At 40.6% G+C, this 25,675-nt stretch overlaps 1 protein-coding gene across 4 annotated transcripts in view; it reads left to right on the top strand.

Moving 5' to 3' along the window:
- The window catches only part of LOC147022620 (mitochondrial amidoxime-reducing component 1-like), a 35,765-nt gene extending 11,302 nt beyond the window's left edge, over window positions 1-24,463 (top strand). The window contains exons 2-8 of one of the 4 annotated variants that reach the window (XR_015059818.1): window positions 5,655-5,831; window positions 8,232-8,267; window positions 10,069-10,252; window positions 22,458-22,604; window positions 22,749-22,829; window positions 22,936-23,007; window positions 23,333-23,386. Coding sequence is in view for 3 of the 4 variants with exons in the window: in XM_085887358.1 (XP_085743484.1) it covers window positions 5,655-5,831; window positions 8,232-8,267; window positions 10,069-10,252; window positions 22,458-22,604; window positions 22,749-22,810; window positions 22,936-23,007; window positions 23,333-23,456 (802 nt within the window). In the remaining variant the exon portion in view is untranslated. Of the gene's footprint in view, window positions 1-5,654; window positions 5,832-8,231; window positions 8,268-10,068; window positions 10,253-22,457; window positions 22,605-22,748; window positions 22,830-22,935; window positions 23,008-23,332 lie in introns of all 4 variants that reach the window. The other 3 variants (XM_085887358.1, XM_085887359.1, XM_085887360.1) reach the window with 3 other exon arrangements.
- Window positions 24,464-25,675: the final 1,212 nt, after the last annotated feature.

Genomic DNA, 25,675 nt, shown 5'->3' with positions numbered 1-25,675 from the left:
GTGGGGCTGGTGCAGCCATCGCAGCTGCCTCCAACGTGCACAGCTCACTTGGTGAATCAAACCTCATTGCACAAACTGCTGCTACGAGGCCCCAAACTCTGCTAGGGTTGGATCTCTGGGTCACCTTTTCGTCTCCTTCAACCCACTGTCGGGCCCAAGCTCGGACCTGCCAAGATCTACCTTTTCTGCAGCCCAAAGAGTGCCTCGAGTGTGTTTCCCCTTGGGTGCTGCTCTATCTACACCCTGACCTGCTTATCTTCTGACTTCGGGAAGCATGGCTTTTCGATTTATGACACATGCTGATGAACAGGCCATGAATTAAATGGAAACGCACTCACTCACCTGGCTGGGACACTATTGAAATGGTCGTCATCCAGCATTCTTCTGATATGAGCACTCGCTGCCATTCTTGATTGAACTTGTGTAACGGATATCTTTTCTCCTCTAGGAATGGGGTATGGTGATCATGTGGAATATAATTATTCAAATTTTCGTAATAAGGAAAAATGGGGGGATTATGGAAGAAAAAAATAATAATTATATTAATGTACTCTCAATTATAATTGTTGCTGGTGCTTTATAAATTTAATACTTATGCTATAGTCGAATTGGCTGTCAATTGTGTTTCCATTTTGTCTGGGTTGATTGGGGGGGAATGTCTTACTATGAAACAAAGTGACCTGGTTGATAACACTGAAACTTTTGCCATGATTACGTCATTCTCTTTCACCCGGTGGACACGTATTGCAGTTTGAGTTATTTTGCCAAATGCTTATCAGACCCATGTACTCACTGCCTTTTATATACACAATTCCTTATATTCATTTCTTTCTAAGACCTATAAGTCCATAACCTAATGTTTTATCATCTCTCACCAAGGCCAGCTGAAGGTCATCATGCTCTCTCTTGTTCCCCCGCTTGTCTCCACTCCTCCACAGCATATATATATATATATATATATATATATATATATATATATATATATATATACATATATATATACATATATATACATATATATATATATATATATATATATATATATATATATATATATATATATATATATATATATACATATATATATACATATATATATATATACATATATATATATATATATATATATATATATATATATACATATATATATATATATATATATATATATATATATATATATATATATATATATATATATATACATATGCATATACATATACATATATATACATATATATATATATATATATATATATATATATGTACATATATATACATATATATATATATACATATATATATATATATATATATATATATATATATATATATATATATATATATATATATATATATATATATATATATATATATATATATACATACTGTGTATATGTATGTATATATATATATATATATATATATATATATATATATATATATATATATATATATATATATATATATATATCAGGAAATGTAAGCTTAGTTTGGTGCAAATCATTAGGATGTTTACATCTCAGTGCTTTGGACTCCGTGGTACCATGAAATAAATGTTCTCTGATCAAATGTACTTTTCGTTGTAGACAGTGAATTCATTGTTTCTTACAAATTGAGTGACCGGATTTATACCAGATGGGTTAGGCCTTAGTTATTTTATAACTTGGTTTACACAGTTCTTCAGCTAAAATGTAGGGTCGGTAGGTTGAAATATAAATATAAATATAATTTCAATTTTTAGAAATTATATATTTTTATGATTTTTTTTCAGATATTTCTTGGAAAAGACAAGGGTAGGTGGGGGGGGGGGATAAATATAAATCCTGGACCAGGAGGATCTAAGAAAACATTGAAGATGGAAAACCTATCAAATGCAGGATGCCATTGTTCACTGTATAATCTGATGTGAAAAACAATAAAGAAGGATTAAAACTTGTTTTTACAATATAGTCTGGCATGTTTTTCTTATACAAACCTGTTGGATCATCAAACAAATGGAAACAATGCTGAGAAAATTACTGTCCAAGTTGTAGATGTGTGCGTGCATACCAGTGCATAGTGCTGGATATGATTTTAAAAAATTACCCCCCTGTGGGGGTGACGGTCATCTCTATAATACCACAAGTTCTCAATGTTCAGTTATGACCGAAGACTACTGCGCAGTTTGGTTAAAGATGACTCGGCATTTTGGCGCGCGCACAAAATTATATTTTGAAAATAAATGCCGACGTTTACATTTCGGGTTTTGAAACTTTTGCACCTTCGGCGATAAATGTATAAATATACAAGGTCAGCTGCTATGCAATGACACCATTCACTAACCTTTACCATGCCCAGTAGAGAATATATAGCCTCCTGAAGGTAGGGCAGTTTTTGCGAACTTTGAAGTCACGTGACGCGAAAACGAAAGCGAAATTCGAAAATCCGTCCTGACCAAATTTAGATATTGTCTCATACATTCATATGCCACAATCAAATTCAAGATCGCTTGAGAAATGTAGGAGGAGATCGATTTTGAAAATCGTCATTTTCGCATTTTTTGCCAACTTTGAAGTCACGTGACACGAAAACGAAAGCGAATATCGAAAATCTGGCCTGAGCAAATTTAGATATTGTCCCATAGATTCATATGCTACAATCAAATTCAAGATCGCTTGAGAAATGGCGGAGGAGATAGAATTTGAAAATCGTCATTTTCGCAACTTCAAAGGCCTCGTGACATTGACCTTGACCTTCGGTGACCTTGAAAGTCATACCATCGTGTACGTCTCATTGGCCTCTATCAGGATCACTAATGACCAGATCTCCCGCTTCAACTTCATTGTGGACGGACTGACGGACGGACGGATCGAAGGACATCGACACCCATATTATTAGGTCATGCTCGAAGAGATGACCTAATGAGGTGTCTACTCGGAGTCAACACGCTCAAAACGGTCAAGCAGAGCCATAACCAGCTTAGTTTTCAGTGGGCATCTGATCGTACCATCTCCCCATCCCCATGAGCACATCAAAGGCTGATTTCTGGTCTGTTGAAGGCTGAATATCAGCATCTCGCAGGGAAACTTTGATGTACTTGGCACTGAAATCTTTCAATACGAACAGCGGTGTACAACTTTCGATGGAAACAAAATCGGCACGATCGAGAGTAGCGTGCAAATCATCCCTGCTGCTGCACTGAATTGATGCAATAGTTTGGCCAGAATATTTGTCGTCAAGATGTTGCGTGATTAAATCACCAATCCAGTTACTCAAATTTATATCGCTGACATACTTCTTAATAACTCATGGCTCGCAGACTTCCTCTCCTGTCGCAGTCACCGTGTGGCCCCAAATGGAGTTCTTTCATCCCCTCTTCCTGTCCAGGCTGGAGTTCCTCAAGGTAGCGTTCTGGTCCCTGTTCTTTTTCTGGTTTTCATCAATGATCTCTCCGACTCTGGAAAATCCTCTATTTCTCTTTGCTGATGACTCCACCCTCTGCTGTACCATCGGCCATCCCTCAGACCGGCAAGCAGCAGCTTCTTCGCTCACTGCAGATCTGGATAAAATCACAAACTGGTCCAACACGTGGAACATGTCATTCAATCCGGACAAATCTCACACTCTCACGATGTCTCTTCGAAAGGACTGTAGAGAAAACCCCCCCATCCACTTTCTCAACAATCCTCTGGAAGAAGTCCTTTCTTTCAAGCTTCTGGGTCTCACTATCTGCCATGACCTTTCCTGGGAAAGCCACATTTCAAACCTCGCCTCCAAAGCCAGTCGCCGACTGGGAATCCTCCGTCGTGCAAGGTCCTTCCTCGGCCCACCTGAGCTCCTGACCACTTACAAAGCTTTTGTCCGCAGCCTGATGGAGTACTGCTCTCCACTCTGGGCCGGTGCTCCTGCCTCCCACCTTTCTCGGCTTCACGCTGTCGAAACCAAGGCATTTCGGATCATTGGCATCTCCCGCAATGAGGCTGTCTTTGGGCCTCTCACTCTCACCGCAGGCTGGTCGGTGGTCTTTCTGTCTTCTACCGTCTCCTCTCCAGCCTCGCCCCCCCCCCAGCTCTCTCTGCGATTTGTCCCCACCACATTTCCGCAGGGCGCTCAATGTCCGCCAACAACCCCCTTCTGGTAAAGCTACCAAAATCACGAATCACTGCTCACCTCCACTCTTTCATTCCTCTTTTTCCCCACCTTTGGAATAAACTCCCTCACTCTATTCATTCCCATTCTTCCCTCCAGGCCTTCAAAACAGCTGTTCACCACCACCTCTTATCATCCCCCATCCAAATCCTCGATCTTTTCTACCCCCGATAATCCACCCAAGCCCACCTCCTTCGAATTCCCTGCTTTCCTTCCTGAAAGTCCCTGTAATGTCCATCTTCTCTTCGCCATGTTCCCCGTCCCATCCCTCTTCCTTCCACAGATCTCCTAATGCCTCTATTCCCCACTGTTTTGTCCTTCCCACTCCCTCACCTCTTGTCTCATACCCCACCCCCCCTTGATGTGCGTTGCTTGTTAGCTCTCACACGAGCCTCGACAAGGTATACAAAAAAAAAAAACAATCACTTTCACCCCAGAAACAACAGTCAATCTGAACCATGCAGGCCACTGCTCAGACGCCATGACCGAAGACGACTGCACAGCTCGGTTAAAGATGACTCGGCATTTTGGCGCGCGTGCACAAAATTATATTTTGAAAATAAATGCCGACGTTTACATTTCGGGTTTTGAAACGTTTTCACCTTCGGCGGAAAATGTATAAATATACAAGGCTAAAAATGTGTTTTATATTTATATTTCATTTTGGCAAATATACCGTCGGCGGATCCGTAAACCAAGTTATAAAATAACTAAGGCCTTAATAGAACAAATCAGAAAATTCCACAACACCTTTCTGACCAAGTAACTTGATTACCATCTTTCCAACCAAGTATATGGATTATTACCTTTCCAACCAAGTAACATGATTATTACCTTTCCGACCAAGTAAATCAATTATTACCTTTCTGACCAAGAAACTCGATTATTACCTTTCCGACCAAGTAAATCAATTATTACGTTTCCAACCAAGAAAATGGGTTAAAGCTTTCCAAACCAAGTAAATCAATCATTGGCTTTCCAACCACATAAATCGATTACCTTTCTGACCAAGGAACTTGATTATTAGCTTTCTGACCAAGTAACTTGATTACTATCTTTCCAACCAAGTATATGGATTATTACCTTTCCAACCAAGCAAATCGATTATTATCTTTCTGACCAAGTAACTCAGTTATTATCTTTCCAACCAAGTAAATTGATTATTAGCTTTCCAACCAAGTAAATTGACTATTACCTTTCTAACTCAGCAAATCGATTGTGATATTTCCAAGTTACCATTTTTATTATCATCTGACACACACACACACACACACACACACACACACACACACACACACACACACACACACACACACACACACACACACACACACACACACACACACACACACACACATCTCCTTTGAGAAATAGATGCTTCACATCGTCTATTATTGTGTCCTAAAGTCAATGGATAGGCATTACTTTGTCAATGTAAAACATACATTTCTAACACGAGACAAATGATTATCCACCATGCATTTGTTATAGCCCTCTAAATTATTAAATGGTTGAACCTACAGGCACTGGCTCATAACCACCGAAGATGGAGCAGTTTTAACTGCCCGCAAGGAACCACGTCTTGTGCTCGTGTCCTGCTCCAATCCCAGCAATGGATTTATTTCCCTCTCTGCGCCTGGCATGGCAGACCTCAAAGTTCCAATTCAATTACCGAACAAATGCTCGACTCGCCACTTCAGGTCATGGTTCCATGTTTGTCCTCAAAGTCATATGCCTGTGAGTTTGTCTTTGAAATTCCTCCTGTGTTTGGTCAAAGAAAACAAACTTTGACGAAAACTCATAAAAAGTGCATCTCAAATTTATTAACAGGATTACGATCTTTCATTATTAGCTAAGTTCAGGAGCTGTTATTGATGACATTGTGCTGCTGCTGATTTGTGTTTATTTATGATTTTCCATTGAGAAATAAACCAAGCAGAGTTTAAGTTGAAATGCAATTTCCTGACAGAGATTAAGGTGGTTAGATGAGACATGTAATATAAGGTTGGATCAGTTAAGTCATTCGCTGATGTTGTTTAGTCTGCAGCCTGTGGCTACTGGTAGCATCATTCCTGGGAGCAGTTGTGCTGCTCATGCTTCACCCTTCTTACCAGTAAGCTAGTACTCATTTGCTGACCTAAGAGGATGACAGGTTGAGTCAACCCACCTGGTGTTATTTCAATGTTAGGACAGGGGCTCAAACTCAGGACCCTAACATTTCAAGCCAGCCACCTTAACCATTAAGATTAAGCCAACACCAGGCTTATATTTTCAGAAAATATAAAGAAAAGAAATTGGGGGTGATTGTTCAAAGATTCGTTTTTTTTGTAAAAAAAAAATGTGGAAAAATTCAGTTAAAAAATCTATAATTTAAATATCATTTTAAAATTTTGTGTCAGGGCACTAACTTACTGATCGACTCTTGGATACGTCATGCAACAATCAAAAAATATCCGATTGCCAAAAGTCAAACGTATTGAGTAAATGGTGAATAATATAGTCATTCCTCTTAGGAAAGCGAAGTGAACTCGTAATCACCAGTCAATTCAGTAAACGGATTAGTAAAATCGAAATATTAGATGTTTCTAAAGATGTCGAAAACTTTCAACAGCCTAAAATGTCTTCGCATGCTTTGTCCCCAAGAAAATGTTCAGCCTATGTTGTGCTGAAGAGCACTCATTAGAAATATACATACCGATTACTGACTTGTTCTCCCCAGCTGGAAAATGCAAAAGCAAGTGTAGGTTCATTCTCATTAGAGGAAAGCATAAGCAAGTAAAGGAATTTATTAAATGTCTAAAAGTTGATTATTAGTAAATTTGTTAATACGATATGACAATGGAATTTCATAATCATGGAAACAGGAATTGTGTTCCAAGCGAGAGGATGAGATCGTATGTGTGATTTGATTTATTGATTTTTTTTTTTAAACCTAAAAATATAGACTTATCGATTATATTGTGAGGCATTGGCTACTGAGGTCGTTGAATGAGAAACAGTCAGAAGTATTCGACAAGGTAGGACAGTGATGTCTGAATAAGTGCAATGGATATGCCCCTGAACTATTTCATATGTTTGTCACTGATGGTGCTGGTACAGGAAAGAGTCACTTGATCAAGACGATGTATTATGTATGAGGTGACCAGAATTGTTGCTCAGATATACCCAAACCCTGATGATGTGTCTGTTACTGACTGCTCCTACTGGTGTTGCAGCATTTTATATCAATACAGCCACAATACACAGCACATTCTGTATCGGTGTACATACCAAATTACCATACCGGCCTCCTGGCGAGGAAAAACTGAACTCCATTCGAGCGAAGACGTAGACAGATCAAACAATGTCGGGATTTTTCTCCTTTTGGAAATGTTTCAGTGATTGCTGTGGGTGATTTATATCAGCTTTCACCCGTGAAAGGCAAACCTCAACAACCTACATCCAGAAACAGTTGATGTAAACCTGTGGGCTGATAATTTTCTTTTTGCTGAACTGACAGGGATAATGAGGCAGAAAGATGGAGCTTTTACAGAGATTCTGAATCGCTTGAGAGCACGAAAGAGATCGGAAAAGTTGTCAGCTGAGGACGCAGCTGATAACTTTTTGGATCTCTTTTGTGTTCTCAAGTGATCCAGAATGCCTGGTGTTGGCTTAATGGTTTGGGAGATGGGCTTGAGATCCTCGGGTCCTGAGTTCAAATCCTGTTTGGCTGTTGAATTTACACCAGGTGGGGTTGACTCAACCTGTCATCTTTATGAGGTTGGCAAAACGAGTACCAGCTTGCTGGGATGATTGAGCAATTTGAGTATCCTGTGTTGGAGTGGTGACCTGTCCAGGATTGTGTGCAATAGCCCAGGAGACTGCTTTGACAGCACTGATGCTCCACACAGAGTATGGTCCTGATGGACAGATGGATTGGCTGGATGAGATAATAGTGTGCTTGTTTTGTCTTGTCTGTGTACTGACTGGAAGGCAATTATGTTTAAAATGTGGGAAATGCAAATCACTAGTTTCATTCAGCTGTGTAAGCAATTCCTTGCAATAAGTAAATTGAAATCCATTTGCAATTGTTAAGAGCAAGTACTCTCATGTCTCTGCAGGCTTACTCTGATCATTTCAATAAGATCAGTCTCAAGGTAGGTGTAGAGTGCATTGAAACACCACCATCATGTCATGTCATTCCCCATCCCAACCTATGATCTTTTTTAACCCCAGTGATACCTTACTCAACCCTTACTTACAGGTGACTGCTTTCCTCCCCTCATCTCTTTTTTTTTTCCTTCTCCTGTTTGTTCATTCCCTTGTTTTACCTAACTGTGGCCCAACTGCCACACATGTTTGTTGCCTTGTTTCTTCCTCACTCTTCCATCATCCTCGACCTTGTATAAAAAAACCTAAAAAAAACCATTTGTCTCGACATCTCCCTCCTGAGGCTTGTGTCCCACAAGACAGCGTTTTAGGACCCATATTATTATTGTTGTATATCATTGACATCTCTGTTTCACTGGACAATCCTCTGTCCAATTTGTGTACGATTCCAACCTGTAAAGAACAGTAACCACAATTCTTAGATGTGGGGTGCTGCAGAATCCATTTCTATATAACTTCAAAAAAAATAGGTCATACGTCAGTCTCTTGGAACATGTCTTTCAACGCAGGAAAATCCCATGCTTCCACCCTACCTTTAATGAACTCCAAGCCCTCAGAATCTGTCACAAACTGTCTTGGGCAGAGCGCATTGCTAAACTGGCTCAAGCAAAATAATGTCTCAGAATTCTTCGGAGAGATGCACCATTCTGAGTCACTCAGAGCTCATTTTAGTGTACAAGACCTTCATCCAGCGTATCATGGAGCATGCGTCCCCACACCCAGTTGAACGTTCTGATTTGAGGGATGGCAAACACATTGATGCCTCGCCTTGCATGCAAAATTCCCGGATGACCTTTTAGAGCTGGGTCGGAATTTGAACACAGGCTAAACAGCTCAGAGGCGAGTGTACGTATCTCTAGGGTATCCTGCCAGCCCCAGGGACTGTCTTAGACGGGTTGTTTTGCAATTTAAAAGCCTTACCAGGAAGGAGAATGTCAGAAACCTGGAGCTGCAATTGGAGAACTTTCACTGGATGAACATCCATGTTCATCCCCTCTCTCAAAAGCAAGGAGACCCCAGTAAGCCAGGAGAGGGAAGCAAATGTTTTTTTTTTTATCTTGTGAGTGAAAGGTTTATGATCTGTGGACACCTATGCCTGGTGTTGGCTTAATGGTTAGGACGGTGGGCTTGGGATCCTAGGGTGTCGAGTTCAAATCCTGCTCAGCTGTTCAATTAATACCGGATGGGTTTGACTCAGCCTGTCATCCTTGTGAGGTTGGCAAAATGAGTACCAGCTTGCTGGGATGATTGAGCCGTTCGAGTATCCTGTGTCGGAGTGGCGACCCATCCAGGATTGTGCCTGATAGCCCAGGAGACTGTTTAGGCAGCACCGACTCTCTGCACAGAGTATGGTCCCAATGGAATTGGATGGATGGATGGACACCTTTTCAACTATATAATCCAGATTAGTTTGTGGAAGGTAACATTAAGGGTTTTGACTTTGGATGAATAATTGTATATTATGCAGGTATTCTGATTGTAAATATGTGAACAGTAATTAATTGTAGTCATTTGTTTTTCGAATGATTCTATATCTGATCTTTCTTCTGTGCATGTCCAAAGTTGAGTTTGCAATGATTTAAAGTAAATTGATCACTCGGATTGTGAGGGCTATTCTGCTCGGGTAAAGTACCTGTGACTGTATCTCAGCTTGAAGGTCTTTTGGACCAGTGGGGGTATGACGCATCATTTCCTGGGAAAGTCAGTCGGATCTCTCCGACCATGCTGAGACTTCAGCTCACTACAATTGCCAAGTTATTTTACTGCATACATATTTTCATCACACAGGTTGTTTGAGATGGATATGGAGGGAAAGGACTGTGGAGAAGAGACATCGGTCTGGTTCACCTCCTTTCTGCAGAGCACGATACCATACCGTCTTCTGCAATACGATGAAAACTTGGCTACACGGCCAGTGCACAAGATGAAATTCCACGGCATTTCGCACATCCCCTGCACGAAAGCTGACAAGGTCGAGAATCTGATGATTCAACAAGAATTTTTGAAACAATATTTTTTTTCTTTTGAAAGTATATTTGCGCTGTAATAACCACCATGTAAATTGAGCGATTCATTTTTTTTCTTCTTTATTTACAACATTGAGGCTCCTATAAGAGTGGAGTGACATGGTGTAAATTGGTTGAGTGGCAGTGGGGCAACATTTGAACACAAAAAAGGAAGGGAATGTATGAAAAGGAAAATAGGAGAGAGTAGGGGAGTAAACACAGCAACCTACAAGTAAGAAACCTACAAGCTATGCCTGGTGTTAGCTTAATGGTTAGGGTGGGGGGCTTTGGATCCATTAGGTCCTGAGTTCAAATCCCGCTCAGCTGTTGAATTAATACCAGGTGGGGTTAACTCGGCCTGTTATCCTTCCAAGGTTGGCAAAATGAGTGCCAGCATGCTGGTATCCTGTGTCGGAGTGGAGACCCTTCCAGGATTGTGCCCAATAGCCAAGGAGACTGCTTCGGCAGCACCAACGCTCTGCACACAGTATGGTCCCAAACTCCTCCTACAAGTAAGAAGACTGAGCTCGGCAGTGTCAGTGGGGGTAACAGTTTACGAAGGGAGGAAAAGGGGGGGGGAAAGAAAAGAAAAGAAAAAGTTCTTGACAAAGAAAAGTGAGGGGAGGGTGAGAGAAGAGTGGGTAGGGGTCAGGGGGAGGAGGGGGGAAGGGAAAGGCGGGAAAGGGGAAGAAGAAGAGGAAAGAGAACACGAGGGGAATAGGAGGATATCAAATGTAGACAGAGAGGTTGGAGAGTGCAGAGCAGAATTTGAGAAAATCGCCACTGATGCCATCTGGGCCAGTCACCGAAGCAATGTCGAACTTGGACAGAGATTCCGCTCCACGTGCTCGAGTGTCCAGTAGAAGGTTGGTAAATGGGGTATAATGGGGACAGAACGGTATGGGTAGTTTACACGAAATTTAGAGGCGAACACAGAGTTGAGAAATTTGGCCTTACCTCGGCCAGAGTCTGCAAAAATGCTGTTTGAGGTGAGGGAGAGTATTGAGGAGGAGCAAACACAAGAGATGAACTTGACAAGGCACCATCACGACCTTGAGGACGGAGAATTATTGGAGAGAAGTCTTGAAATTGGCAACAAGATGTTTCTTGCTCTGCTTCACAATGGACACGCACTTGTGACAAACCTTATTGAGTGACCTAAAGTTACCTCCAGTTGAGTTAGCTTTCCATTTTGAGAATTGCAAAGTCTTCTTCCCCAAAGTATTCGGTATACCAAGGCAAAGAGTGTGGATAGGATCGCCACGCACGGATGGGGTAAATTGGTACATGAGAGAGAATAGGCTTTTGTGAAAGTATTCCCAAGTGGAATCGATATCAGATGCTGTGAATATGGCAGCCCAATCTTTTGATGAGGGCAGATTCCTGTCTCTGTCATTTGGCCTGTGTGAACAGCCATGGTCTGCGTCGTCGTGGTTTCTCTCTCACGATCGTCAAGGACATTTTAATTTTATCAAGAACATGGTCACATGAGCCAAGAGGGGCAAGGAGGAACATCATAGGTTGGGTAGAAAGGTAGTCATTATCTGGAGGGAGGTTGCACCAGTTGCATAAATCCATTTTGGGAACTTTTCAGGTTTATTGCAATCCTGAAAGATTTGCCATGCATAAAAAGCTTGCATTCATCGATGATGGTAAGTATTTGAGATTAAATAAGACGATCTCCCTCACCCCATCCTAGACTACAATGGAAGGTTTGAATTTGGGCTCCTTCATACAGCAGTCAGGAGGGGCACAATCTCTACAATACAGGCAAAAACTGTACTAGCACTTGTGGTGACAGCGTATGCGAGAGAGGATTCGGAATTGCCCGCAAATACTGACAGGCAGCTGGTTTGTACCCACACCAGCCAATCTGATATTACATCATCATCATTTTTAGTTGGTTAATTATTATATTACACAAGCCCTGTGTCTCAGCATGCTCACTTACTGACTGGCAACAGGAATCAAGAGATTGTGCTAACACATTTTGGTGAAGTCATTCTGTGCATTTGCTCATTTTAGGATTTGGTTCACATGATCTGGATCATTTGGATACAGTGTGTGAATTCTTAAAAAGAGTATTCTTCCACGACCAACATCCTGCCACGAGTCGTTTCCTTATTTTTTTTTGGTTAAAAGGCCTGCTTACTCCAACTGCTCAAAATCCAGGCTGTAACGAGCTCAGGTGTGGACTCAGGGTGTAGATGCCACCTTCTTGAGCATTATCATCTGGGTGCACCTTCTGGAGACTCATGATGCCCTCCCACCTGACAGATGGTGTCAGGAGTGGGATAGTGCCCTCTTGTGGTAGATTTCAAAAAATATTTTGTACTGCACCCTCCCGTGACAAAATGGTTTATCTCTATTTCAATACATATCAAAATATATTGGAAACGTGATTTGCCAAAAAGTTCCATCCAGAAATGGAACAAAAGGATGTGGAGCATTCTGCATGTAATGCTGTCAAAGGAAAGGTCAGTTTTCTCTCAGACACAACTGTTTCAAATGATGGCTATGTGAATCACATCAATTAACAAAATACTGTTTTGAATTGAAGGATGGACAAATTAAATGCGAAGATGGATGGACATAGGCCTGATTTGAAATCACATTTAAACAATGTTTGATGAACAAAATGCTAATTTAAGGGGTCATTTAAATAATTGGATAGATGAACAAAATGCAAATATTGATAATTTACCAGCACTAAGTTAATGCAGCAAGAGGAAAAATTGAAGCTGTTGAAGCCAGTATGTTCAACATGAAACAAGAATTTGAGAAAGCAACCACTTAAATGGCTCAAATGTGTTACTGATGAACATTTGTGTCAATCTTATGCTGAAATTTGGAATTAAATTTCCAGACTCTGTGGCATTGCGGATAGAGTGTCTGCTCTGAGAACTGGGAGGTCAGCGGTCCGAGTCGTAGCATGTCCTGCTTTCGCGCTTAAGGTTCAGCATTTAGATGATAGAGGATGGACAAACCCTGTGGGTTGACATCACTTGGGGAGGGAAATTTCTCTCTTAAATTGCCCCACTGACTGGAGAGAAGAGAGCCACCAGTACAGTACAGTACGCTGGAGTGACTTCCCACAAATTCAACAGCCGTGTTTGTTTTATGTAAAGTCCTGTATTGTCTGCGGTCTCTGCTCTTCCATGAGCCTTCGAAAACGATGAAAAAAAGTTTACAGGATTTTGGAGTGAGACAGGAGCCAGAATCCACAGCTTGCAAGAATTGGAAGTGAGATACGGTAATTGTCAGAATTGACAGACGAATATATATATATATATATATATATATATATATATATATATATACATAGAATATATAAATATATATATATATACATAGAATATATAACATACATATATATATATACACAAATATATATATATATATATATATATATATATATATATATATATATATATATATATATATATATATATATATATATATATATATATATATATATATATATATATATATATATACAAATATATATATATATATATATATATATATATATATATATATATATATATATATATACATATACACATACATGTATATACATACAAATATTTAGATACATGTATATATATATATATATATATATATATATATATATATATATATATATATATATATATATATACACATATATATGCATACATATATATATATATATATATATATATATATATATATATATATACATATATATGCAAATATATATCTATATACATACATGTATATACAAATATATGCAAATATATATATATATATATATATATATATATATATATATATATATATATATATATATATATATATATATATATATATATATATATATATATATATGTATATACACATATACATATATGTACATATGTATATACATATATATATACATCTACTAATATGCATATATATACATATATACACACATACATATATACACACATATATATATATATATATATATATATATATATATATATATATATATATATATATACATGCATATATATATATATATATACATGCATATATATATATATATATACATATTGTTGCGGATTCGCGCCCGCCGGCGTGCTGACGGCCACGTAACTCGAATCGCGGCACATCGCCCACCGGACGGACAATCCAGTCGTGACCCTCTCGGACTAACGCCGGGAACCAGTCACGGGTGGACCTTTCGGTCTCACCGCGATCGAGCCAATCAGCCCCCGCGTGGGATAGGGTTGCTCGCCAAATTCGACCTACCTAAGTACCCACGCGGAGGGTAGACCGGGCGATCGCACCTCGCCGCAGGTCGACTTCGGACACGGGCCACTTAAGCGACCCGTTCCGTACTATCGGGATAACCGAGCGGTGTTATTCGTCGACCTCGACGGTTCGATTAATTATCGGGCGTATTCAGCCCACTACCAACCCTTTACGTGAAGCAAGATGAGGATTCAATGAAGGAAATGACGAAGCGAAGCGGGAAACAGTTCAACACAAAGCACATTTATTCGCGCTGAACGGAAAGCACACATATTCAATTACACCAAAAGCACATGTAAAAGGAGAAGAAACACAATATTACACAAAAAGCAAATGTAAAAGCGAGGACACAATGCAGAGCTAATACCAACTACCGAGCACACGGCAACACTTATACAATTCTACTTCACAGACGGCGCCGACAACACATACCCAAAACCAAGGAAAGAATACCCTCAAGGATGAGGCGGGCCTGAGGCCGAGACCGGGTCGGGCCTACCCGTCTGGTGATGAGACGCGGAGCGGCGATGGTGCCTCAACTCCGCGGGCCTCGCGGGCAGTGTCTGGTAGGGGGTGGGAAAGGGGCCCCCTTGGTCGCACTATCTCAGCGCGGGGGGAAACAGGAGGGGGTTGCTGATGCTCGGGGTATAGAGGATTTTTATTGTCCCGCGACGAGCGTCTCCACCTCGGCCAGGTCGCGCTGTCGGCCTCCCTGGGGTGCAGCTCCCTGCACGACGCGAGCACCCCTCGTCTGCCCTCGCCGCCTCTCCACAGCTCCGTCCCCTCCGCTCCGACTCCAACGCACACGACGACCAGCTCCTTCTTGCCAACTCCACCGCCCGCGAAGTCTTAACTCTCTGTTCCCTCTCGACTCTACTACTCACTGGACTGACGAACACGGTCGCTTATATCAGCCCCGTGGCTTCGCCCTCTCATCTTTGACCCCCTCCCTTCCACCTTTCACCTCGCTCCCCATTGGCCCGAGAAAAAGTGGGCGTGAATGCTTTTTGATCCATAAATTTGCATATATCGATCGCCCTCCAACGCCCTGGGGGCGGGGCCACCCGCCCTCGCTCACCGATTGGACGGCAAAAAGTGGGCGTGTGTCGTTTTTGATCCGTTTTTGAAGCACAAAATCCGTGATTTTGTACACGCTGTTCGGCGCGCGCCCTGCACGAGTCCAACACCGGTACCCACAAGCGGCGCAAGAACGGTGGCGATGCGACGGTTGCGAGGTGTGACGTGAAGGTCGTGGCGGTTGTGGTGAAGCGGCGTTGTGGTTGGTGGTTGATGTTGTGACTGGTGGTAACAATGGCGGTTGGTCCAAATTAAAGATAGCAAAAGAAAAACGGCTATCCTGAAGAGTCGCAGCACGCATAAATGACATGTATTCCCACCAGACAACGGGTTTGGGCCTAACTACACATGTACTTACCGAGATACCTCACCTAAGGGACCTGAATGGTGGTTTGCGAATTTGGTAACCACAACAATATATATATATATATATATACACATATATATATATATATATATATATATATATATATATATATATATATATATATATATATATATATATATATATATATACACATATATATATATATATATATATATATATATATATATATATATATATATATATATATATATATACATATATATATACATGCATATATATATATATACATGCATATATATACATATATATACATGCATATATATACATGCATATATATACATACATATATATACATGCATATATATATACATATATATACATGCATATTTATATACATATATATACATGCATATTTATATACATATATATACATGCATATATATATACATATATATACATGCATATATATATATATATATATATATATATATATATATATATATATTTTTTTTTTGTTACGAATTTGGAATTCGATTGCACACAACATGCAGGTTCCTTTAGTCAGCTATGTCGATAAGTGTTTGTTCCCAATATAGCTCACCTTCCATTGTTTAAATGTTCAGAAATCAATTAGATGCGCTGCGGATCGATTTAATAGTTGGGGAACGAACAATGGAGACATCCCTCCCCCTCTTCTGCGAAGAGCAAGAAGAACCCTGCTGTCCCGTGACTCGTGATGTCAACAACTCCCTCCCACCCGTGGCTGAGCGGGGGATGGAGCACGAGGGCATGAGTCATGAGTCACGCCAGGAGCGGAGGGGGGGGGGAGAAGGATAAGGACGAGATCCTTTTTTTGTTCGTGGGGGAGTTGAGTAGTAGGCTTTTTGCTTCGGCAGAGAGTAGTCGTTCAGAGACCTTCGGGTCCTGTTTGGCTTGGGTTCGGGTTGAGGCCTTCGGAAGCTTTTTGCTTCGGCTGGCTCGGTGGGCTTCGGCTGAAGCCTGGCTTGGGAGGAGGCTTTTTGCTTTGATGGTTCCGTGAGCTTCGGTTTCTGCTTGGCTCGGAAGAGCTTTTTGCTTCAAGCTGCCCTGTTTAGAAGGAAGTTAAGCCGATGTTTGGTTCTACAACATGTAGCCGATGTTTCATGTTTGGTTTGGAACAGATGTTTGGTACTACAAAACTTTAATATGGATATAAACAAACACGACATAATCGTGACCGAAGCTTTTTCGTGCTGCACTCCTCAGGGTAAACAAGCTCAAATGAGCTAAGATACTCGTCCTCTTCATGATGACGTCAGAAAAACGAATATGACGTCATTGTGATGTATCAGGTTTGCGATAAATTATCTGTGCTCATGCCCGACTTGATTCCCGCAAAAAAATTCAAACAGCTTGCCCAGTTTCGGAGATAATAGTTGAGGCGATTTCCATTAAGGCACTGTCACACCTTGACGATTTCGCCAACGTATGCCGACCTATGAAAAATATGTCTAAAACGCTGGCACACGTTGAATACGTTATGGGTAAGTTTTGTATACGTTAAGAGCATGCTGGCATACGTCGTAGTACGCTGGCATACATCGTCGTACGCCGAGCTCGTCGACAAATTTTAACATGCTCAAAATTTTTCGACGTATGACTCGCACATTCCGTATATGCTGGCCATAAGTTGTAGGCATGTCACGCGATTGTTGACACACGTCGACACACGTTACTTGTAAGTTACTCATAAGTCGAAACACGTCGAAGTAATGTTTAGCGTCAGTGTTCCAGACTCCCTGTTTTTTTTTTTCTTCGGCATGACTGTGATGTTGACACTTCGATATCTATTGCGGTTATAATATAATATAATTAATAGGCTGCCGCTCGACGATTTAAATCATAACCGCACTAGAAATCGAAGTGTCAACATCACCGTCATGCCGAAGAAAAGAAAAAAAAAAACAACAAAAAAAAAAACCAGGAAGTCTGGAACACTGATGCTAAACATTACCTCGACATGTTTCGGCTTATGGGTAACTTACAAGTAACGTGTGTCGACGTGTGTCAACGATCGCGTAACGTACCTACAACTTATGGCCAGCGTATGCAGAACGTGTGTCATAAGCTGGCATAAGTCGAAAAATTTTCAACATGCTGAAAATGTGTCGATGTATTCGGCGTACTACGACGTATGCCAGCGTGCTTCAGCGTGCTCTTAACGTATGCAAAACTTACCCGTAACTTATTCGACGTGTGCCAGCGTATTCGGCAAATTTTTCCTACGTCGGCATACGCTGGCTAAAACGTCAAGGTGTCACATCGGCTGACACTTCGATGTCTCGTGCGGTTATGATTTGAATCGTTGAGTGGCAGCCTTTTAATAGGCTACGCCACATGATCGTCAGTGATACGCTGCCGCGCTATGCATACGTTAGACTATCGTTGGGCATAGGTTGTGAACGGCGACAACACGCTAAGCATTCGTTGATATAAGTTATCTATATGTTATCAAAACGTTCTGTGTACATGACTAATACGTTATGCATACGTCCAACTCATTATGAATACGTCCATAACTGGAAAAAAAAAACATCAATAGTTCAGCGTACGCCAGTGTTTTACATACATTTTGATACCTTGCCATACGCTGGCTAAAACGTCAAGGTGTGACAGGGCCTTTAGCGTCGATATTATGACGTCAACTTTTTTTCTCGGAAGAATTTCCAAAATCGGAGATGGTTCCTGCCTGCACGTGGGATTTCTGCGTATACCTGGTAAGTTTCATGAAGATCCGATAAAACCTCTGGGTTGTGAAAAAAAATGTTTAAAAATAGGAATGAAATCATAAAAATTGATATGACCTCATAGTGATGACGTCATCACGTCATCGGTGATATATATGCGTAATTCATCTCTGCTAACGCCCTGTTCGATTCCTGCAAACAGAATTCAACAAGCTTGCCTAGTTTCGGAAATACTTTTTTAGGCCATTTCCATTAGCGGAGATATTTTGACATCATAACATTTTTTCTGAGGAATTTTCAAAATCAGAGATGGCTACTCTCTGCGCAGGGTATTTTTACATATATATGCCAAGTTTCAGAAAGTTTTGATGAAAACTGTAGGCTGTGAAACAAAAAAGTCCATAAGAAGAAGATGAAGAACAACAACATGAGTCAGACTTAGAGATCCTCCACGAGGATCTAATAACTAGGAAGAATTTCCAAAATCGGAGATGGTTACTGCCTGCGTGTGGGCTTTCTGCATATACATGGCAAGTTTCATGAAGATCCGATGAAAACTCTGGGTTGTGAAACAAAAATGTCAAAAAATAGGTATGACGTCATAAAAATTGATATGACGTCATAGTGATGTATCATATGTGCGGTAATTCATTTCTGCTAATGCCCTGTTCGATTCCCGCAAACAGAATTCAAAAAGCTTGCCGAGTTTCGGAGATAATTTTTGACGCAATTCCCATTGGCGGAGATATTTTGATGTCATAACTTTTTTCTCGGAGGAATTTTCAAAATCGTAGATGGTTACTGTATGTGCGGGGTATTTTTTACATATATATGCCAAGTTTCAGAAAGTTTTGATGAAAACTGGAGTAAGGCTGTGAAACAAAAAAGTCCACAAGAAGAAGATGAAGAACAACAACGTGAGTAAGACTTAGAGATCCTCCACGAGGATCCAATAACCAGGAAGAATTTCCAAAATCGGAGATAGTTACTGCCTGTGCGTGGGCTTTCTGCATATGCATGGCAAGTTTCACGAAGATCCGATGAAAACTGTGGGTTGTGAAACAAAAAAGTCAAAAAATAGGAATGACGTCATAAAAATTGATATGACGTCATAGTCATATATCATATGTGTGGTAATTCATCCCTGCTTATGCCCTGTTCGATTCCCGCAAACAGAATTCAAAAAGCTTGCCTAGTTTTGGAAAATAATTTTTTAGGCGATTTCCATTAGCGCAGATATTTTGACGTCATAACTTTTTTCTCGGAGGAATTTTCAAAATCGGAGATCGTTACTGTCTGCGCAGGGTATTTTTACATATATACGCCAAGTTTCAGGAAGTTTCAATGAAAACTGTAGGCTGTGAAACAAAAAAGTCCACAAGAACAACAACGTGATTAAGACTTAGAGATCCTCCACGAGGATCTAAAAATCACACTGATTCAAGTTTCATGAGGAGCAAATTTCAATTTTTTCCTTGGTGCGGTTTCAGAGATGCAGAGGTCCAAAGTTTTTCCAAGATAGTTGCCACACCACACGACCTTTCACGTCATAATGATCATTATAACATTCCAGATAAAGGCCCGGTCACACCTTGACGTTTTAGCCAGCGATGGCAACGTATTAAAATGTATGTAAAACGCTGGCTGACGTTGAACTTTTGATGTTTTTTTTTTTAAAGATTCTGACGTATTCATAGCGACTTGGTCGTATGCATAACATATTAGTAATGGACACAGAACGTTTCGTTGTGTTATAGATAACTTATACCAACGAATGCTGAACCTGTTGTCGGCCTACACAAGCGATGCCCAACGATAGTCTAACTTAGGCATAGCGCGTTGCACGCATCGCCGACGATGTCGTGACGTAGCCTATTAAAAGGCTGACGCACAACGATTCGAATCATAACTGCCGTAGAAATGGAAGTGACAACATCGCGGTCACACCTTGGCGATCTTGCCAGCGTATGCCGACCTAAGAAAAATGTGTCTAAAACGTTGGGGCACGTCAAATACGGTATGAGTAAGTTTGGTATACACGAGTAGAACGCTAAAGTACGCTATCATACGTCTTAGTAAGTAGAGTACGTCAAGAAATTTTAAACATGTTCAAAATTTTACGACGTACTCGGCATATGACACACGTTCCGCATGCGATGGGGATAAGTTTTACACACGATATGTGGACGCTTACACACGTCCACAAACGCTACTTATAAGCTACTCATAAGTCGAAACACGTCGCGGTAATGTCTTTTTTACGGGAAACTTATTTCTAACTTATGTTTGACGTGCTTTGAACCAATTCTTTACGTAGTCCCAACACACATCGACGTATGTAGACGTATTCCAATGACGTCTTCCGGTCGACAAAAAAAAATAAATGAACATGTTTCTAGGTTACAACTGCCATATAAAGACGTGTTCCCAGCAGTTTTGGGAATTGGTATATAAAAATGCTGCTCATAAAAGGGGAACCCAACAGTGTTTTCGAGTTCCTTTTTGAGTCGATGTCCATGTCAGCAGTATCATATCAGTATTAGTATCAGTATCAGTATTAGTATTAGTATTAGTAGTAGTTTGTTCATGTTGGCAGTAGTAGGTGAGTGTGAGGGGGAGGGTGTGGGTTATGATGGATCCTCCTTGCGTCCGCGTGTCCACGGGTAGGTTCATAGGCTGCCACTCAACGATTTAAATGGCTGCATCTCCACGATTGAAAGTAGACGCTTGCGCTCAACAATTGGATTTTTTTTTACACTCAACGACTTTTAAACGGTACCACTCAGCTATTTTCATTGTTCACAATGAATGATTTAAATTGCTGTCACTCGCCTTTGTTTTTTGACGCTGGGGTTTTGAAATTTGAAGCGTTTCTTCTGAACGTGTTAAAACGCTCAAACTCGACTATTTTAAATAGACGCTGCCTATGGACAATTGGAATCATAGCCAAGCTCGACATCGAAGTGTGAACATCCTCGTCATGCCCAAGAAAAGTTTGAAGAATGCTGCAAATAAGTGTCCTGGCCGTGGCCGTGGAGGCTGACGCAAGGACGATCCATTATACCGACGTCTTTCAGCCTATGAGTAACTTTAAAGTAACGTCTGTCGATGTGTGGCAACGATCGCGTAACGTGCCAACAACACATTAATCATAGGTTAGAAATAAGTTTCGGGTACGCTAAACATTACCTCGGCGTGTCTCAACTTATGATTAACTTACAAGTAGCATGTGTTGACGTCTGTCAACGATCGCAGACCGTGCATACAACTTGTGGCCAGCGTAGCGGAACGTGTGGGTCATACGCCGGCATACGTCGTGAAATTTCAAGCATGAAAAAATTTGAGGACAACCAAAAAGTACAACGTTTAAAGCCAACGTACAACGACGTATGGCAGTGTTTTTCAGCGTGCTCTCAATGTTATCAAAACTTACCCATAACGTATTCAACGTGTGCCAGCGTTTTAGAAAAAAAATTCAAAAATCGGCATACGTTGGCTAAAACGTCAAGGTGTGACCGGGCCTTAAGTAGTTACACCAATGGTGAAAATTTAGTCTCAATTGACAAGCGGTTGCGGAGGAAAACACGAAAGTTCTGTGCGGACAAACAAACAAACAAACATACAGACAAACAAACGGACCCAAACGCAGCAGCCTCTCCTTCGATGAAGGTAAAAATAACCTTGTACAATTTGCAAGGGTACAATCAATGTAAAGAGTTTGCATGAGCTGGGATTGCCATTAATGATGTGAGTGTGCAGGTGGAATTTTCCGATCTTGGTCCATACATGCTGATGACTGAAGCTTCCTTGGAAGACCTCAATTCGAGGCTACAAAAGCAGGTGTCCATTCACAACTTCCGACCAAACATTCTCGTCCGCGGATGTACACAGACACCTTACGCTGAGGTAATTGCGACGACATGACCTCAACTTATGGCTCACGAAGTGTAGCTGCCCTTTATTTTGTGGACCTTCTTTGCCTTTAATACTTTGAAAATTAGTTTCGTTTCAAGATACATTTCGTAACTATCGAAACGTTCTGTCTTTCAGGATTCATGGAAAAGCTTGGAGATCGGCAACGTCAAATTTCGATTTCTCACACAATGCACCCGGTGCGCCATTTGATTCAAGGTTTTCATTCCTTCTTCTTTGATGCTGTATTTATTATTCAGGGCAGTGATCCTGTTCTCTTTTCTGTTGATAACAACATTGCATAAAATTTCTCTTTTTCTGTCAGTTGCATTTTCACTACAATAGACGCTGAGACTGGAGTGAAAGATGGACACGAGCCACTAGATACTTTGCGCAGGTAGGTGGTCCATTTTGTTCAGACGTCATCCGGTTGGTGTAATGTGAGATACCCCCTTCCCCACTTTCCATCTCATTTCAGATACTCCTCTCCCATCATCATCAACTTATTCAGTCCGTGCTGTTTTTATTTATTTTTGTCTCGATCATGTAACCCCTTCCCAACCTTCTTAACTCCAACAATCCCAATTTCTCCCTTCCCTCTTGCTAACCGCATCATTTGTTTTGTTTTTTTAACTCCAAGAGATACATTTCGGTTGCAGTGCATTCTTGAAATCTGTGTTTTTCCTTCCAAAATGATACTGAGCATGTATGTTCTGCCTCAGTTACCGTCAATACAAACCATCTTTAAGAAAGGTGTTTGGCTCTTCCCCATGCTTGGGCACCTACTTGGCAATCGACAACACAGGAAACATTCAGGTTGGGGATCCGGTTTACAGCATTGGATGATCTTAAGGTTGTTTAATGAAATTATTTTGATAACTGCATTCAAAAAGTATCTACAGGTTCAATTAAATGATTATTGGAATCTCACCTTATTTCCCTCCACTGCCAAAGGTGAATGGAGGTAATGATTTCAACCCCTACCTGTCTGTCTGTTTATCAGTTTGTGAACAGGATAACTCAAACAAAAAATTGTGGACGAATTCGGACGAAATTTCGTGGAGAGGTTGAGTGTGTGTGACATGGACGAAATGATTCCATTTTGATGAAGGTCAGGATCCAGATACTAAAACCTTAAAGTGATTCTTCACCATTGAGAGAGGGCCAAAAGTGATTTAAAACAAAACAAAACATGACATCTCAAAAAGTTGTGGACGGATTCGGACAAAACTTGGTGCAGAGGTTGGGTGTGTGACAAAGACGCATCGATTCGATTCTGGTGAAGATCCAATTCCGGATTCGGAGACAAGAATTTTTTATTTTTTAAAGTGATTCTTTGCCATTGAGAGATGGGGGCCCAAAATCGATATTGCAATGCATTGATAATGCACAATGCTTCAAAAGGTTGTGGACAACTTATGACAAAACAAGGTGGATGAGTTGGCTCGGTGACACGAACAAGCCGATTCGATTTTGGTTCAGGTCTGAATCCAGATCCAACCTATCAATGGGATACAGAATGTGAACTGTTTAGCTTTGCGGAGGTACACGCTCTACTGATTGCTGTTCTAGTTATATCTTTGATTGATTCCTCATATTATTGCACAGATTGATTATATGGCAATGAGTGTTAATTGCCAATTACAATTTATTAATAATTTTAAAAATTATCTCTCATTATACATTGCCATAAACTTAGGACTATTTTTGTTTTGTAATATCATGTATGCAATGGGTGGATATCCAGGACCCCCCTCCCTCCCCTTTTCAAGTGAAGTTATATTGTATGTTCATCGTTCCCATTTCATATTGAAGAAAACTAAACTAATTAAAAAAAACAAATTGAATTACTGTATCTGACTATTGTCATTTTACTGTGTGTGTGTGCGTGTGCATGGTGCAAAGTTTCCACTAGACCATGTAATTTATCTGCTCACCTTGCTTCCAAATACAGCACTACTCCCAACTGTGCCAATTTGAGACTATCCCTACCAGAGCTGTGCTGTTGCAGACATGGTACGATGCAAGACGTTATGGTGTTGGTACATTTTCGAGGTGTTTTTTGGTATGTGTTTTGAAAATTGAGGAGAAACATACAGCAATACCTGGATTAGTGCCCAGGAAGCATTCCTGTTGAAGGGAGGATGCATTCAAATTGAAAATGTGCCAAAAGGGGTCATTAAACCATTGTTTATATGGAGATGTGCATTCCTGACAGTTATTTCTTACACATGAGCAGCATTTGAGGGCTTTGTTGGGGGCATTGGTAATATCGCTAATAATAATAATACAGATGGTGAATGTATTATCTTACTAATTTTTATCACAATAACATCATTAAGTATGAACAAAAACATAAAATATGGACAGTATAAACATCAATAAAGCATAGGGGCAATAATCCTGGGCACTCACCTGGTAGCAGGTGGATAAGATAACCAGGGAATCACTGGTAGGCGTGGATGACTCACACAATATGTCATGGACAAGAAAGTAAATACCTATGGAAGTTTTTTCTGAATGCTGTGAACAAACATTGGTACAACAAGGTGAAAAAGGTTGTGGTCAAGTTTCATCGTAATTGTGTGTGTGGTTTCGGAGAAGAAAACAAAACGTATTTTGCAGGACAACCCCACACACCACCTCCATTGTCCATTGGGACCATACTCTGTACAGAGCGTTGGTGCTGCCGAAGCAGTCTCCTTGGCTATTGGGCACAATCCTGGACAGGTCGCCACTCTGACGCAGGATACTTGAATGACTCGGTCATCCCAGCAAGCTGGTACTCATTTTGCCAACCTCGGAAGGATGGCAGGCTGAGTCAACCCCCTGGTGAATTAATTCAGCAGGCAACGAGGCTTGAACTCAGGACCCTCGGATCCCAAGCCACCACCCTAACCACTGAGCCAACACCAGGCTATACACACCACCTCCTCCCCCCACTTCCTGTGTAGAATTATTTTGGCACCAATGTTTTTAATGTCCTGAACAATCTTTGGTACATCACGGGTGATGATGGTTGTGGTGAAGTTTCATCGAAATTGTGTATGTAGTTTCAGAGAAAA

The sequence above is a fragment of the Eptatretus burgeri genome, chromosome 7, assembly GCF_056783735.1.
Source record: "Eptatretus burgeri isolate ZD-2024b chromosome 7, Ebu_testis_v1, whole genome shotgun sequence".
NCBI lineage: Eukaryota > Metazoa > Chordata > Myxini > Myxiniformes > Myxinidae > Eptatretus > Eptatretus burgeri.
This window is presented reverse-complemented; position numbering and strand designations above follow the sequence as displayed.